At 38.0% G+C, this 16929-nt stretch overlaps 1 protein-coding gene across 2 annotated transcripts in view; it reads left to right on the forward strand.

Annotated features, from left to right (window-relative positions):
• Window positions 1–16929, forward strand: part of ano5a (anoctamin 5a) — a 30573-nt gene that overhangs the window by 6582 nt on the left and 7062 nt on the right. The window contains exons 1-14 of one of the 2 annotated variants that reach the window (XM_088340049.1): window positions 2130–2262; window positions 3795–3896; window positions 7508–7579; window positions 7662–7946; window positions 8901–9020; window positions 9116–9231; window positions 9304–9438; window positions 9520–9625; window positions 9715–9775; window positions 12090–12241; window positions 13787–13864; window positions 15808–16030; window positions 16098–16276; window positions 16348–16445. In XM_088340049.1, the coding sequence (XP_088196175.1) occupies window positions 2155–2262; window positions 3795–3896; window positions 7508–7579; window positions 7662–7946; window positions 8901–9020; window positions 9116–9231; window positions 9304–9438; window positions 9520–9625; window positions 9715–9775; window positions 12090–12241; window positions 13787–13864; window positions 15808–16030; window positions 16098–16276; window positions 16348–16445 (1835 nt within the window). In that variant the 5' untranslated portion in view covers window positions 2130–2154. Of the gene's footprint in view, window positions 1–2129; window positions 2263–3794; window positions 3897–7507; window positions 7580–7661; window positions 7947–8900; window positions 9021–9115; window positions 9232–9303; window positions 9439–9519; window positions 9626–9714; window positions 9776–12089; window positions 12242–13441; window positions 13523–13786; window positions 13865–15807; window positions 16031–16097; window positions 16277–16347; window positions 16446–16929 lie in introns of those variants that run through there. The other variant, XM_088340051.1, reaches the window with a different exon arrangement.

Genomic DNA, 16929 nt, shown 5'->3' on the forward strand with positions numbered 1-16929 from the left:
TTGTTGACTTTCTTCAGATTAACATGGGCATTGCGTGCTACTGTTCCGACTCACAATTAATATTAAGCCCGGCCCACAAATTTCACAATTTGAAAAACTTTGGTGAAGCAACAACTCTTTAATCACCTAAGACTGAGTTTATCATGTATACGCATAATAACATTGCAAGAACATATTTTTTGCAAATATTTCATTTTCTTCTCCAAGGGCGGGCAGCATGGCGGCGCAGTGGTTAGCACGTGTGCGGCACAGTTCTGAGGTCATGAGATCGAACCTCCTGTGTGGAATTTGCATGTTTTCCCCGTGCTTGCGTGGGTTTACTCCGGGCACACTATGACACCAACAAGTGGTTAAACAATTTTATTTTGTGTTTTCTATATCTGGGTCTTACAAGGGTTTAAAAGAAAGCACAACAATTTAGAGTTTGCATACAGCAAAAAAAAACCTTCAAAAGCTAAAACCCTTAACACTTACTTCAGGTGTATCAGATCTACTTCATACCATGGTAAAAGATGTGTACAGGGGGGCCTAACAAGAATTTTAATTGAGTTTGAATATTGGACGAGTTGTGATGTCTGTGCATTATCATTTGGTGTGTACACTTAGGCAGATAACTATACATCTTTTTCATTTGATGATTAAACAATAACAAAATTGGATGTTTATAATAAATAATTCAAGTTATTTGTTTCTGCTTTTAATACAGTTAAAACTTGTTTTTCTCATAAACTAAGAAAATAATACATAAAGTCAGTAAAATAGGTAGACGTGGAAGATCATTTTGCTCATTTTGATCGTTCTTATCTAAAAGAATAATATATTTTTATAAATGTTTGGTATCATCTTTCATGCATTCCAAAAACAACTTTAATAAGGAATTTTAAGTATATTCTCTTAGTCTATTACCTTAAAAATCTTAATCTTAAAATAAGGAAAAAATTTTTTTAAGAAGAGCAAAATGATTTGGCATATTTAAAGTATTTTTTTCTTTTTTCATGATAGACTTTTCCAGCGTGACAATATTGTTTGTGTTAATTTGTCCAGTTGTTTTGAATGTAGGTGGGCAAACTTTTGAAAAGTATCTTTTAAAACCATTTTTTTACATCACTTCCGAAAATAGCTTTTGAAAAGAGGTGTATTAACGTTTCAATTTCTCCTGTATGATTCAAATTTGAGAACTATTTATGTTCGGAAAATGTCAACCTACATAAAGTCTTCATTAAAAATATTAGTTTCACGTTTCCCCTTGAAATTAGTACGTTGCCTTGTCATACCATGTTTTACACACACCACATACATAACTCAGTAGAAAGCCGACGTGAAAGGAAGCAAGACATCACCCTGTAGTTTGAGGTTAGCAACTGGCGGACTGACAAAACTGAAATGGCTCTGCTTGGCAGAGGCGGTTACAAACAGAAGCACAGATTTTACATGACCCAGCTGTAATTACGGCAAATGATAGAGTTTTTGCCATTGCCTAGAAGGCCGCCGCCCTGGCTTGGTCAGTAACGTCCAGGAGCTCAAAGTGTTTTTTTTGGGGGGGGGGTCTAAAACACCAATTGAAAGGGTTCAACATTTAAGACCTGAAGGTTCCCTAGTAAATTAGCATACACATTTATTTTCTACTCAAAGGATTTGTATACAGTATCCCTTGCTATATCACAGTTTACAGGGTTTTATCGTACATTGTGTTCTGCACCCTGATTGGTTAAACAGTCATCCTGCCCCTTTTCTGCCTATGTCTGGATATTCAGCAATGATGTTGTGGTCTAATAGTTACTTTCATTTGTAAAACAAATGCTTGAGCTTGTACATTGGGTGAGTTCTTTGTTTTCAACATATAAAAGATTAATTAATGAATAAAAAAAAAGGTTTCAAAGTTTTGACTATCGCAGGACCTTTTTCGAACGCAACCTAGCCAAAAACAGGGGATTGTTGTACATTGATTAACTGCTTTTAGAGTAGCCGGACAGCTTTCCTCTTCAGACTAGAGCATCCATTATTTAGCTGCTTTCAAAGGAGCTGGCTAGGATTGATTTAGCCTACTAGCAAGAAGCATTTTCCACAAACATGATGTCATCATCCTGTTTGTTTTCAACCCCCCCTCCACCTTTCATGTGTGGGCTTGGTTCAGCTCTTCTGGTGCAAGTAGCCATGCTTTCAGTGCTCCCCTGCATGCTCTGGAAGAAGGCGGGGGCGCTCGTTCATATGCCGGCTTTCCCCTCGATGCATCATAACCATAAAGGGAGGAGGGCAATGGAGGTAAAGTGCCTTCAATCCTCCTTGGATTGCAGAGAGACAGGACCTGCTGTCTCCTTTTAGATGCGGCGTTGGCGGTGGGTGTTGTCTTAGTACAAAAAGTGCATTGTCAAGGTGTTGATGTAAAGTAGTGCATGGTAATGTTTAGATGCAAGAACAGCTGAGGGAGACATACTGTCCTGTCCTCACCTGAAGGATTCCTGTGTATTTTTTACCCCTCTTTGATATTTACACAGGCTGCATTGCAGCTTGCTCTCGCTCGTCAAGTGCAGAAAGTACAGGAGAAAAATGCTAAAAGACTGGACAACGGTAAATGGTTTCTTGATCTTTCTCGATTGAATTATTGTGTAGTGCTCTTTATAATCTTAGGTAAACTTAGCCTGCTTGGTGTTACGACATAACCCATCCATTATCCCCTCTAACTGAGTAAAGGACATTCTCAGGGAGGCAAAGAACGTCTCATTCTTCCACAATAAGTAGAGTGAGGGGAGAGAGTAAGGAACAGCTTTCACAAAGATATACTTTGAGCACCTTCACTTCTTCTTTGCCCCTGGCATTACTGGCCAGCTGGGCATAATCGTGAGAGGGAATCAACCAGGTACACGTGTTTATGATGTGTCGTGGTATGAAAACAAAAAATAAATCAGAATTTGACTATACTGTACTCTGGTATGCATCATTGGTAGCCTAGTGGAAGCAAAAAAGTTGTATCACGACATCATCATCAATAATCACGCTCTAAAAAGCCATCAGTTTAGGTTTTTCTTTTCAATTTGTACTGAACATATCCAGTGAATGCTTTAAGTGAATGATAAATCATTTAGCAGCCAATGCCAGTGTCATAGACATAAACTACTAACACTGGCATTTTGAACACGCCCCCTGTGCAACAGTTTTCTTAATTTTGCCTGATTTTAAGCTGTCCAATTTGGATAAAAAAATTGCACTATTCAAATATGTGTAAGGTTAAACCTTTACCATTGTATACCTTGTTGTGATTCTATTATTTTATTATTGTCATATGATTTGTTTTTTTATGTTGATGATATCCCTTTTTAGTAAATGTAAACTGTTGTTTTCCACGCTGATTACACACAATAATTATTTTGTAATTTATTATTGAAAACAAGGGGATAGTATTTTTTTCTCTCTTTTTTTTAAATCGACTTATATTTTATCCAATTCTTCCACTCAGCATAGCAAGAAAAAAACCTTAGTAGCTGATATCTGTTGTTGAACATGCTGTGGGCCACAAAATGGTTGCTGGGCAACCAATGGCCCTCAGGCCAGAGTTTGGACACCACTGTTTAAAAAAATGAAAAAAAAACATACAGCTTTTAGCTCTACTTCCCAACTCTGCAAAGTAACAACAACATGGTGGCCCAATACTAGCGCATGATATTGTACTTTGAACCTGAGTGTAATGCTTTCTACTGACTTGCAGTGTACTTACATACTAAGTTTTTAAATTGTACTTACCGCGTAACTTAAATTATCAACGTGTGGCTATTTTGACTTGTACTATCTTCTTATAGATCGAGAAACAGCAGCAGAGCAAAGACTTGGTGTTCTTCCGCGACGGAGTGCGCAGGATCGATTTTGTCCTGTCCTATACTGAGGAAGGTGATCGAAAACATGTAAGAAAAACATTTAGTTTTTGGCTACATGCTGGATTTCAATTTCAAACATCATTTACTGTAACTATGGCTTGATTTCATCCCAAATGGAACAAGTCACCTAGCCTTTTTTGTGGTTTGAAATAAACAGCGATTCCAAGTAATCAGACTCGCCCTGTTCCCTTTTTCCATTTCATGGGCCATTTTTTACATGTCTTAAAAGGACTGTTTTTTACAGGATGTCCCTTGACTGCAGTGGGAGTTAAAAGCGACATACTCCAGATAGTCCAACACTGATAAAATGAGAAACAAAACTTCCCAGCTTTCTTGTTTTGTGAAACTCATCACAATCTTTCCACAAACTCTGCAAACTTAGCAAGCGCCCTAAAGCTGCCAAGGCCTCCACAGGTTTCATAGCTGGGTGTTTGACTTGACAGCTGTGTGTTAGCACATTAACCGCGTGCGATTGTACGTTTTTGAATTCAAAGGGCAATTCCCGTGTCTGCCGGGAACAGGAGCGTTTTTGTAAAGAGGAGGAAACAGGACCTCTGTATTTTGCGCTTTGCAGTAAATGTCAGACTGAATTACACGTCATTTCGAAGCAAGTACCAGAAAAATGAGTACCGCCATTGTGCCCAGCATTATAATTAGGTGCATTTAAGGCTTAAGTTGTCATCAAAAGGGAGACAAGTCTATGTATATATACTTGATATACACTTAAATTAAATGTTATCGTAGGTCAATGGAAGATTTTGCAGTCTGAAATTTGGTTTGAAAATGGTATCAAATAACGTTTTCTCAATCAGCTATTTACAAATTATTGTAAACCCGGGTAAATATGGGCTGCATTGGCACAAGAGGTTGAACGCTCGTCTTGGGATCAAGAGGTCGCAGTGCCCACGATAACAGGTAGTTGCATGGCTGACGTTGCTATCGGTAAGTTAGTGTGTAAAAGGGAAAAGTGTGAAGCACATTGTAAAGGGAGGTCTTCATAATACAGACCATTCTATTCCATATCACAAAACACTCTTTTGTTCAACAGCACGGCCCGACAGCTCTCACTGGTTTACCCCTGCCGCATCATACAGTTGCCCTGCCCATCCCTTAGAACGCATTCAAACATCCCACTATCCTTTTAAAATACCTCTCTACTCATTCCTATTACCAACAAGAGCTCGAGCTTCCACTAGATTTAGACCTCTTTCCTGCAGTGCATTCATAACACCATCCATCCATGTCAATCGCAGCCTTCTTCTTGGTCTCCTTCCATTGACTTCTGCTCTGTAGATCCTCTTCAACATTCGCTCCTCATCCATCCTCTCCATGTGTCCAAACCAAACGAGTACTCTCGTATCCACACGCTTGCTCAGTTCCACAACTACTCCAGTTCTGTCTCTCACAATTTCATTTCTCAATCTATTCAATCTTGTCACTCCTAACATACTCCTCAAACACTTCATCTCAAAAACATTTAATTTCCTTCTCAAATCTGCCTTCAGGCTCCAAGTCTCTACACCATACAACACGGTCGGCACAATCACACTCTCATGCAGTACCCTCTTAACATCCATACTCATACTTTTGTTGCTCATCACTCTCCTCAGAGCACCCAAAACCTTGCTTCCTTGATTCACTCTGTGCAATACCTCGCACTCCATTCCACCAACTGCAGCCACATCACAACCCAAGTACTTAAAGCTTTCAACTTCTTCCAGCACCTGTCCATGCAACCTTATTTCTAAAGCCATGCCCACTCCACCACGTGAACACTTCATCACCTTACTCTTCCCAACATTCACACATAACTTACGCCGATCATCTACTCTTCCAAACTCCATTAACCAGCCTTTTCAATGTTTCCTCAGAATCAGTCACAAGCGCTGTGTCATCTGCAAACAACAACTGACTTACCTGTCACACCGTTCCACTGTTATCGATCATCTCTACACCTCTGCCAAATACTCTTGCCTTTACCTCTCTCACCACGCCATCCATGTACATATTAAACAGCCATGGTGACATCACACATCCCTGTCTCACACCAGTCAACACAAGGAACCACTCACTTGTCTCACTCCCTACTCTTACACATGCTCTGCTGTTCACATAAAAACTCTTCAATGCTTCCAACAACTTTCCACCCACTCCATACATTACCATCACTTGCCACAACGCCTCTATATCAACTCTGTCATACGCCTTTTCCAAGTCCATGAAAGCCAAAAAAACATCCTTACCTTTTGCAAAATATTTCTCGCACACCTGTCATACTGCAAACACCTTATCCACACATCCTCCTCTTTTCCTGAAACCAGTCTGCTCTTCCATCACCACCTCATTCGTTCTTTCTCTCCCTCTCTTAATTAAGACTCTTCCATAAAGCTTACCTGACAACAGACAACAAACTGATACCTCTCGAATTGCTACATTCATACTTATCACCTTTACCCTTATACAATGGCACCACACATGCACTACACCAGTCAACAGGAACCACACCACTTAAAAAGCATACATTCAACTAACCAGTCAATTTAGCAACTCCTCAAAATACTCTGCCCATCTTGTCCTGACTGCACTACCGCTAACCAGCAATCTACCATCCTACACTCATAGTGTCTGCAAACGAGATTTAGGAGTACTCAAAAGTATTGGTCCGGCATCAAAATATAGTAAACATACTTAGGTAAATTCTTAAAAAAAAACTTTACTCGGACAGTGATTGAGCATAGCTTACGAGCAACGATTTTGTGCACCGCTCATAGTTGTAGTGCCACACTTTCTACCTATTTTACGTAGTGCAGTGTGCGGTGCAGGACAACCAGGTTCCACAATAGTCTTGTCCCCCTGGCCATTAGACTGTTAAATGGTCAATCAAACACATAGTAAATCTAAACTGCTGCTAATCTGTACATCTGTTGGTTTTGATTGACTTTTTGCACTACTGGCAGTTCTTTATAGCTAGCCACTCCTTGCACATCTGTTTCTCTGCGCTATTGTACTTACAGCGTTATTGTTACAGTGTTATTGTTACTGTTTACCTGACTTGTTTACCTGACTGCCCATTTTGCACATCTGGTTAGCTGCTCCTCTTGCACTATTTGCGCTACTGTAAAATACTATACATAGCCATAATTATTTAGTATATTATTAGTACTCAATACTCCAACTCAATACAACATTTTATTTATATCTGTACATTCAAGGAAACTGTGCGGGTCAAATGTATCGACATTTCGTTCTGTATACACGTGTACTAGAATGACAATAAAGTAGATCTGAATCTGAATCTATTTTGCTTTATAAAGAACGCAAATGATGCCTTTTTGTTTAAGATTCTTTCTTTGACGATACCCTGAGAACATTAAACAATAAAAAGTAGCAATAATCCTCTGTAGCAGCTAACAAAGAGAAGCTACCAAGAACCAGCATAAGTGGCTAATGTTGTGAGAAGCTAGCTAAGCTAGCAAGTGCAACACAGTGTGTTTCAAGGCTAACTTATGCAGGGTATCGCTTTAAATACTGTTATTTAGTAATATTGTCTAGTTACCTTTGTTACATATCATATCATATCATGGTTGTTTTTTTTCTTGATAAAAACTGAAGTTGATTTTTTTTTTTACAAACAAAAGGGAAGAAAGCGAGAGCTGTTCGAGGCCAACCTCAAGAAAGTCGGCTTGGAGCTGGAGACTGAAGATAAATCTGTAAACATTCGTCGGCCAATGACTTGATAACGTTTCATGACAGGAATGGCAAAAAACAATGAAAAAAATGACTTTATTTTAGGAATCTGAAGATGGAAAGACCTACTTTGTGAAGATCCACGCTCCTTGGGAAGTGCTGGCCACCTACGCAGACGTGCTGAAAATCAAAGCCCCCTTCAAGGCCAGCGACATCTCAAAGAAGAACACCATGCCCATGCAGTTCCTGGCCACCCCCTTTCGTCTTCCCGAACACGTCATGAATCCGGAACCGGACTACTTCACCGCTACCTTCACCAAGAGCAAATCAGACTTCTTCCTAATTGATGACAGGGACACATTCTTTAGCCCTGCCACTCGAAACAGGATAGTAAGTATGTTTTGATGTCATTTTTCAAGTCAGAACACAAATATTATAAAAGGTTTGTTCATTTATGTCCCAAATTAGTTGCATACTTTGAGCAGAATGAACAACCACAGGCCTTGAGAAAGCCGGCTTGTACTCCTTACTCTTTCCCCTCCTTCTACTTATTGTGGAAGAATGGGACATTCTTTGCCTCCCTTGCAATGAGTGCTATACAAATAAATGTGACTTGACAGTGAAAATAAACTACAGTTGCAAAAACACATTAATGAATCCACAACTAATCGACCATTGAATGAATTACCAATTATTTTTACAATCAATTCCTTGTTTGGATACCCTTTGGAATAAAAATGGTCAAAATATTTAGAATTTTAGATTTTTAACATTTAGTAATACAAGAATATCCTTCTGTCGAATCAAAATAAAATATCTTGTTAACATTGAGAGTTGGGTCAAAGTCAATTTAGTCACAATTTGGGAAGAGACCTATTTCACACAATCAGCCTTTTTGACGATTTTTTTTCATTTCATTTTTTATGTTTGTTCATTTACAAACTTGAAGTGCAAAACTAAGTTCCTAGTATTTTAAACCATTGTTGTAATTTCATTATTGTTTTTAATAATTATTTGGAACTTTTTTACTGCACGTCTGCAATTTTCTTTTATATTAGTGATTTCCAGACCCATGATAGGGCAAACCAGTTAATACAATACAGTGAATGTTTTTTGACAATATTAGTTTTAAATAATGTTCATTTGGATATTTTTTTAGGGCTTTTCTTTGATCAGAATTTTTGATTAATAAAAAGTAAACCTAAAACACAAGTGATTTTTTAAATATTGTATGTATTAAAAAATGAAGAACAATGTATTACTATATTATATTATAGCATAATTTAAACATACATACACACATACATACAGCACTATACTAAAAGTCTTTGTCTCCTTATCAAGGTATATTACATCCTCTCCAGATGTCCATACGCAGAAGACGAATATGTTGAAAAAGACAAAAAAGGAATCAAGCGGTTGCTTAACAATGACACCTACACGGCAGCATTTCCTCTGCATGATGTGAGGGCCTTTTGCTCAATATTTTGATCGTTTTTTGTTTTTTTTAAAGAATGGATTTTAAGTTAAATTAATCATATGCGTGTTGACACATGCAGAGCAGATACTGGACACGATCAAAGGATACTAGTTATGAAAGTGAACGATACAATTTGTACCAACACTGGGCCAAATTCTCGTGTTTCTTCAAAGAACAGCCTCTCAACCTCATAAGGTAAGAAAACAAATGAAGTGTCAATGTTTGTCACAGCCCACAGATAAAAGATTTTTTACCTATTTTCTGCAGGAAGTACTACGGGGAGAGAATCGGCCTCTATTTTGCCTGGTTGGGATTTTACACAGAGATGCTGTTTTTTGCGGCGATCGTGGGAACGTTTTGTTTCGCGTACGGATTGTTTTCATTCAGGGACAACGAGTGGAGGTGAGTTGAAGCAAGCATGCGTGATACAGATAACACTACGTCCAAACAATCTAATTAACTATTAATTCTGGTTATGCTCAGCAAAGAAATCTGCAGTGACCAAATTGGAGGCAATATTGTCATGTGTCCGCTGTGTGACAAGAAATGCAGCTATTGGAAGCTCAATACAACCTGCAATGCCTCATGGGTGAGATATTTATTTTCTTCGTTATTTGTGCTTCATTCTATCTGTGAGTGCAATTAACATCTCTCATTCTCAATGTGTATTCTTTCCAGCAATCAAACCTGTTTGACAACGTGGGAACTTTGTTTTTTGCAATTTTCATGGGGATTTGGGGTGAGTAAACTGAGCTGCAGCACCCCCTAGTGAAGCTTTTGGAACTTATTTGAAGTCGATTGGATTTTTCAATGGCGCCGCATGACAAAACTGGAATGCTTGTCGAGGAATAAGAAAAAACGCTAGCCTTAAATTTTTCTGATTATTTTTTTCAAATAAATTTAGGAAAGAAATGTCTTGTTTTAATAGCACATTGCTATATGTTTGAAAATGGCAGGGGTGTTAAAATTAGACTCGAGGGCAGGGGGTCTCCAACGTGGTGCCCCCGCAGGACAGCTGAGATGCCCGCGGACCTGTATTAAAAATAGCTCATCAGTGCGGGATCATTGTTATCTCATCTCATCTCATCTCATCAGCCGTGCCGCTTATCCTCATTAGGGTCGCGGGGGGGCTGGAGCCCATCCCAGCCATCTCCAGGCAGTGGGCAGGGGACACCCTGAACTGGTTGCCAGCCAATCGCAGGGCACACAGGGACAGACAACTCATTCGCTCATTCACACCTAGGGACAATTCGGACCGGCCAATTCACCTGAAATGCATGTTTTTGGAATGTGGGAGGAAACCGGAGTGCCCGGAGGAAACCCACGCAAGCACGGGGAGAACATACAAACTCCGCACAGGAAGTCTGGAGCTGGATTTGAACCCACGACAGGTTCCCATGACATGAACTGTGCCGCACAAGCGCTAACCACTGCGCCGCCAGCCGGTCATTGTTATTTTCTAGAAAAATTATAGTCTTTAACCCAAATTTAATTAATCAACCTGGTAATAACATTGTAACAATATCTTAATAACATGATAAGTTGTTATTTCGGGAATGATATTATTTAAACTAGGTGCCCTTTGCGCTAATTAGTTACAAAAAATAGCTCTCGGCTCAAAAAAGGTTGGAGAACCCCTTCTCTAGGGGCTATTTGTGGCTCAGAGACTATTTTCAATGGCCCACAACATGTAGTGAAAATTTAATTTGCCCTCACAAACGTTTTGTATAGTTTTTTAATATAAAAAAATGGAAATGACTGTTATACTCTTTTATAGAAATAAAAAAAATAGTCAGCTATTTGTGTAACAAAAAAAAACATGAAAAAAAATCATCACTGCAGTATGCTGATTGCACCAATATGTGTATATTTAAAATAAAACATGTTTTTTAACCTATTTCAGATCATTTTAAGGAATTTCTGTTTTAAACATTGAACCAAAAAGAAAAGTTCAAGTTAAGTCAAGTCATCTTTATTTGTATAGCCCTTAATTACAAGGAGTCTCAAAGGGCTGCACGGACCACAGATTATTGCAAACTACAGGCTATTATGACACCATCCCTTGATCTAAAACCTTCACGAGGACAAGGAAAAATGTAAAAACCTCAACATGAGGAAAATGAAATACCCTTGAAGGGAAAAGTTGAACGTTTTTAAAAAGTAACATGAAAACTTAAAACAAAAAAACGCCTACTGCAGAACACTTCATAAAAGATTCTACATATCTGTAATGCAACATTTTCAAACATCTTACTTTTAGTTATAGGTGGCATCCATCGTTTGAGGTGTCCCTAAAAAGTTGAAAAGAAATATTTTCTTCTTTAACTGTGTTAACAATGCCTAACTGAGTTCAAAGAGACCTTATGCTTTAGTTTCCACTGCGCTTATCTGCTTTTATCTTACATTTAGAAAAGCTGTTCGGTGCAGAGCACATTAGGTGGGAGGAATAGGGGCCTGTAGGAGTGCTGGAGAATTAATTTAGGCTCATCCCCACGTTTTTTATGGTTTGATTCTGTTTGTTAGTGTATCAGGAAAATGGTGAAAGTAAGAAGAGGGCTGCTTCAAGTCCAAACACCAACCCATAGAAGAATGAAAAAAATAGTTTATTCACGCGCGTTTAAGAAATGCACGTACTTGCACACGCATTATGAACAAGCTGACAGAGGCTGCAATGATAATACAAGCCAGGAGATGGTGGCCGCAAGTAGAAAAATTCCAAATTCCGTATAGCTCCTCTAATTAAAAAAAAAAATCTTCCTTAGAATTCACACAAGTTTAAATAGATTTGTTAAGGGTTTCTTTTTAAAAACAGTTAACAAAACTTACCAGTATTCTAAAAAAAAAAAACAATACTAATAATTGGACCAGGCAATAACCGGTCTATCAATGATTTTCCTGGAATCATTAGGAGCAATGTTATGAATGTACTCATGTCATTTTATTTTCTGAACAATTCAAAATGTCTCTGTGTCAGTGACACTTGACTTACAAGTTGTAGCTTCTAATTGCCTGTATCATTTCCCAAACTTGTCCACATGTGATCAATTTCACAGTAACCCTATTCCTGGAGCTGTGGAAGCGGCGTCAGGCCCGACTAGCGTATGAATGGGATCTGGTGGACTTTGAGGAGGAGCAGCAGCGCTTGCAGATGCGGCCAGAGTACGAGAACAAGTGCACCAGCCGCAAGATGAATCCTGTCACTCAGGTGACTCTTAAAGTCCACTGCCGTCTTCACTTTTGAAATTAATAGAAAGAACACATTGACTTTTTCTTAATTTGCCTGTTATTTGGAGGATTCATTAATTGCCTCCGATCCCAACGCATTTCATGATGAGCAGTTCCTTGAAAATTACTAGTGAACCATTCTTCATAAAGGTACATGAAGTAGTTTATTACCACTCCTTAACACTTGCATTTTGCATAGTACCAATACAATTACATAAAAATGCATAGCTTTCTTTGAGTTGCTCAAAGAAAATTTTAAAACGGAGCATAGCTATGCAGCACAATTTACATATAATCACTTGTCAGATCCCCGCGACCCTAATGAGGATAAGCGGTACGGCTAATGAGAGAGATGAGAATCACTTGTCAGATTCATAATGTTTTTTCATTTGATATATTTTTGAATATGCTATTAATGATTTTCGTTCCTTGTGTATTTACACACAAATACTACATCCAAATTATAATTATGTATTATTTATTATGAAATAATGTAAATTTATTCTTAATATATATATATATATTTTTTTTTTATTTATTCATTTAATTGAAAATCAATCATTTTTCATGAAATAGGCTTACCTTTGATTTGCTTTCACACGGTTTTTCATTATTACATTTTTTTAATCTTTTGTTAACCTGTTTTTATTATTTATTTTTACACATATTTACTTAGTTTATCATATTTTAGTTTTTTTCAAATGGATTATTTCTAGCTGTTTTAAATGTAAACACATTTTTATATAATAATCTATATTTACTGTGTACCATGGTTGGTTGTTTGGATCCCCTAAAACCACTAGTGTCGTAGGCGCACCATTTCCTGTGATGTGTCTTGGGTAAGTAGAGACTGGTGGTGACCATTCCCCTCCAGGCTAACGAATGTTTCCACCTATACACTATAAATAATAATTTTAGAAAATGTGTTATTTTTATTTAGTATTTTACTCTTTAATTTTTCATTATTAGTAGTAGCATTTATTTGATTTATTTAGAAGTTTATTAAAAATAATTTGTTTTTTTATTAAATGGTAAAACGTTTTTAAAAGAAAGATTTTAGGATTTTTTTCACAGATTAATGTATTAATACATATATTTCTGTAATTTTGACACCAATTCAAATTGGACTTGTCCTTGAATAGCAAGTGGAGGGTGAAAAATTTGCCTTGACTACCTGTAGGAATCAGAGCTGGTTCTTGAGAGGACTGCGACCGATCTGGTGGGCAAAATATTTCTGTGCTGGGTCACTGTGTTATTCTGGGTAAGGGCGGAGACGTAAACGGATCGCCAGTTTTGATGTGGGAGAGGTTTTCTTGTGGTGGTGTACGTCATCTGAAAAAGACTCAAAGCTGCAAGCTTCCTTTGTGCTCTTGTAATCTTACGTGAAAATATTTGATCCAATTTGGTTGATCTGAAATCTAAAGTGAGTTAAAAGGAACCTTGTGGAGTTGCTTTTCAGGCTATAACAAAGTATTACTGACTTATTTTTTTGTGTGTGTACACGCTTTGCTTGCTCATGGTATAGGAGGTGGAGCCTTACTTACCTATAACAACCGCCAGGTGTGCACGCATGTGTCTGTCTGGAGCCACTGTCCTGTTGTGGGTGAGCATTATATGACAATCTTTCAAGTCGATTCTCTCGGTTCCTTGACACAATCACCAGAGTTACAATCGCTACGTTTAGATCCAGACAACAATCCGATTGGAAACAAAATTTTGATTATATTTTTTTTTGGAGCCGTCCTAGCGAATCGTTTACACGTCTTGAGACAAACGGATAACCCTATGGCGTTTGGGAGTATTCTGAATACAAGGATGAAGCAGAAGCAAAATCATACAAATAGACCTTTTAACATTTCATCTCTTAAATTAAATAAAGGGTTATTTTATTTGTGTCACTCACCAATTCCAACAAAGCCTTGTTTCCTCCATGATCCCAAAAGGAGCTCGAGTGTTGTCTCTTGCATGTATACAGTAATAGGGGTGTCAAAGTCAAACAGATGGAAGGGACAAATACAAGTGAGCTCCAAGCTGAGGGCCGGACTGATAGAATGTTAAATGTTATTGAAATGATGCATATAGTCTAGTGCAGTGTTTTTCAAGCCTTTTTGAACCAAGGTACACTTTTATTTATAAAAAAGTTCAGACGAACACCGTCCATCGAAAATGTTTGAAAATGAAGTTATGTCAAATATTTTACTTTACTACCTCATAAGCAGATGCTTAGTATATAAAAGAAGAAAATGATACTTAAAATAAAAAAAGAATGATGTGCTTTATTTATGTTTTTTTTTACAGTGCAATCTTAAACCACTTTAATAAACAAAATAAGTTATTAAATATACTGTGCTACCTTATGAGCAGATAATTAGTATATAAAAAAGACTTTAAAAATCTACTGCCACCTACTGATATGGATGACTATTACAGTTCCTCGTCTAAAGATATCAAAGATACTGAATAATGGCCTAATTTTTTTTAAAGATAAAATTGGGCAAATTCCACCGGCACACCAGTGAAAAACATTTGTCTAGTGAACCTAATTAAAGCAATTGAAGAGCTAACAAATATATTCCAATGTGATGATCTGCAATTTATATAGGATGATCAGAAAAATGAATCAACATTTTGTTTTATTATATTTAATCGTCAACAGGCACACACATTTCCGTGTTATAAAAATCACCATTACATAACCATATATGAACCAGTGTTTTGAGGCACCATCAATAGCAAATATTTTATATTTTAGCAAAAGTGGGCTAAATCCACTTCAAGGTAAACAAACTATGGCAAATTTCTATCATTCACTAAATAAAGTACAAGGAGAAGTAACGTACGGTGAAAATTAATGCGCAACTATTCTTGGTGTATGATACAATAATAAATCATGATAATTTTAGTGACCCAAGAGGGGTTTGATGTGGTCCGTTGGCTTTGACATACAGTATTTGGTTTACATGATGTGCTCGTATGGAGCTAGCCCAAAGCAGGAATAACACTTTATATAAAAGGATACAACTGTGACGTTCATATATAGATGATAGATAGATAGATAAATCCAGAAAATAAAAAGGTATTGTCACAGAAATCAGCCAATATATACAAGGATTTTTTTTTACCAAGTAAGACTGAGTTTACTTGTACAATCCATCCTACGAGGCTTTGGGGCATACAAATATCCCACAAACAACCGGATTACTCGATTGAGTATACATGCATGAGTAAACAGAAAATTAAAGGACAGACCAAATCATTGCAATCTGAATACTCCGATTTGGACTAAGACCTCAAACTGATTTCTGTGCGTGCGTACGTGGCTTGACATAATCATGATACTGGCAATATTCTGTTTCCACTTAAATTATTACCTGCATGTAAATGTACCCATAATCGTGCAAGAATCACTAGGAGGGTTCATCATTTCAGCTCTTAGCTTGCTTTGCTTGCATGTCCTGTATCTCGCCAGTTAATCTGTAGCGGTTTGGGTGTTTGGTGCTTGTTATATAGTATATTTTCACTTTGAGTGTGGTCTCGGTCCCAAAGCTTTCCCTGACGGTGGCCTGCATCATCGGCGTTATCGCGTACCGACTAGCGGTGTACGCCGCCTTTGCCAGCTTCATGAAGGAAAACACTCACCTGAACAGGATGGGTTCCTCGATCACCCCGCATCTTGCCACGGCGGTCACCGGTTCCTGCATCAACTTTATCCTCATCATGATTCTGAACCTCATGTATGAACGAGTCGCTATTTGGATAACTGACCTGGGTAAGGGGCTTGATCAAAACAACACCATCCTTGTTTTTTGTGAATTAAATGTGTTTCCTGGCCACAGAAATTCCAAAGACCCACGTGGAATATGAAAACAAGCTGACAATCAAGATGTTCCTGTTCCAGTTCGTCAACTATTACTCCTCTTGCTTCTACGTGGCTTTCTTTAAGGGCAAGTTTGTAGGCTATCCTGGAGGTTATTCTTACATGTTCGGACAACGGACCAAACTTAGGAATGAAGAGGTGGATTCCATTTTAGCTTTGTCACATTCTGTTATTGTTATTCATATCATGTACTGTATGTTTGAATTAAGTGTGACCCTGGTGGCTGTTTGATCGAGTTGACCACCCAGCTCGTGATCGTGATGACGGGAAAGCAGGTTTGGGGCAATATCCAGGAGTCATTGGTCCCGTGAGTACGCCAAACTTCATATATTTTAGTTAAATGAATCGCTTTTCGTATTGGCAACTAGTGTAGCCACTTCAGCCGCTAGCATTGGCAGCTAGTATTAGTAACTAGTGTTGCGAATGCTACCGTTAGCGCAGGGGTCTCCCTTTTTAAGCTAAGTGTTACTTTTTGTTACTGAGCAATGTGAAGGGCTACCATTTTATATGCATTTCTAAAGTAGTGACTTTGTATGTATTTAATGTGATTACTAAGTTATTACAATGTTGTACTTTTTAGAAGTAGGAGTTTAAATAGGCTCCATTAACCACTAAAATATCATGCAAGTTAGAAATAATATCCCCCAGAAAATCACAATGACTTTTCACTGGTCAGGTATATTAAGAACCAGTCCTCGGGCTACTCAGGTGTTTTTAGGGTGCTACCTGGTGCAGACGGGGCCAACATTCTAGACCCCTGCATTAGCGGGTAGCTAAGCTGACGCAACCTC

The sequence above is a fragment of the Urocampus carinirostris genome, chromosome 7 (assembly GCF_059441175.1).
Source record: "Urocampus carinirostris isolate Australia breed hairy pipefish chromosome 7, RoL_Ucar_1.0, whole genome shotgun sequence".
Classification (NCBI taxonomy): domain Eukaryota; kingdom Metazoa; phylum Chordata; class Actinopteri; order Syngnathiformes; family Syngnathidae; genus Urocampus; species Urocampus carinirostris.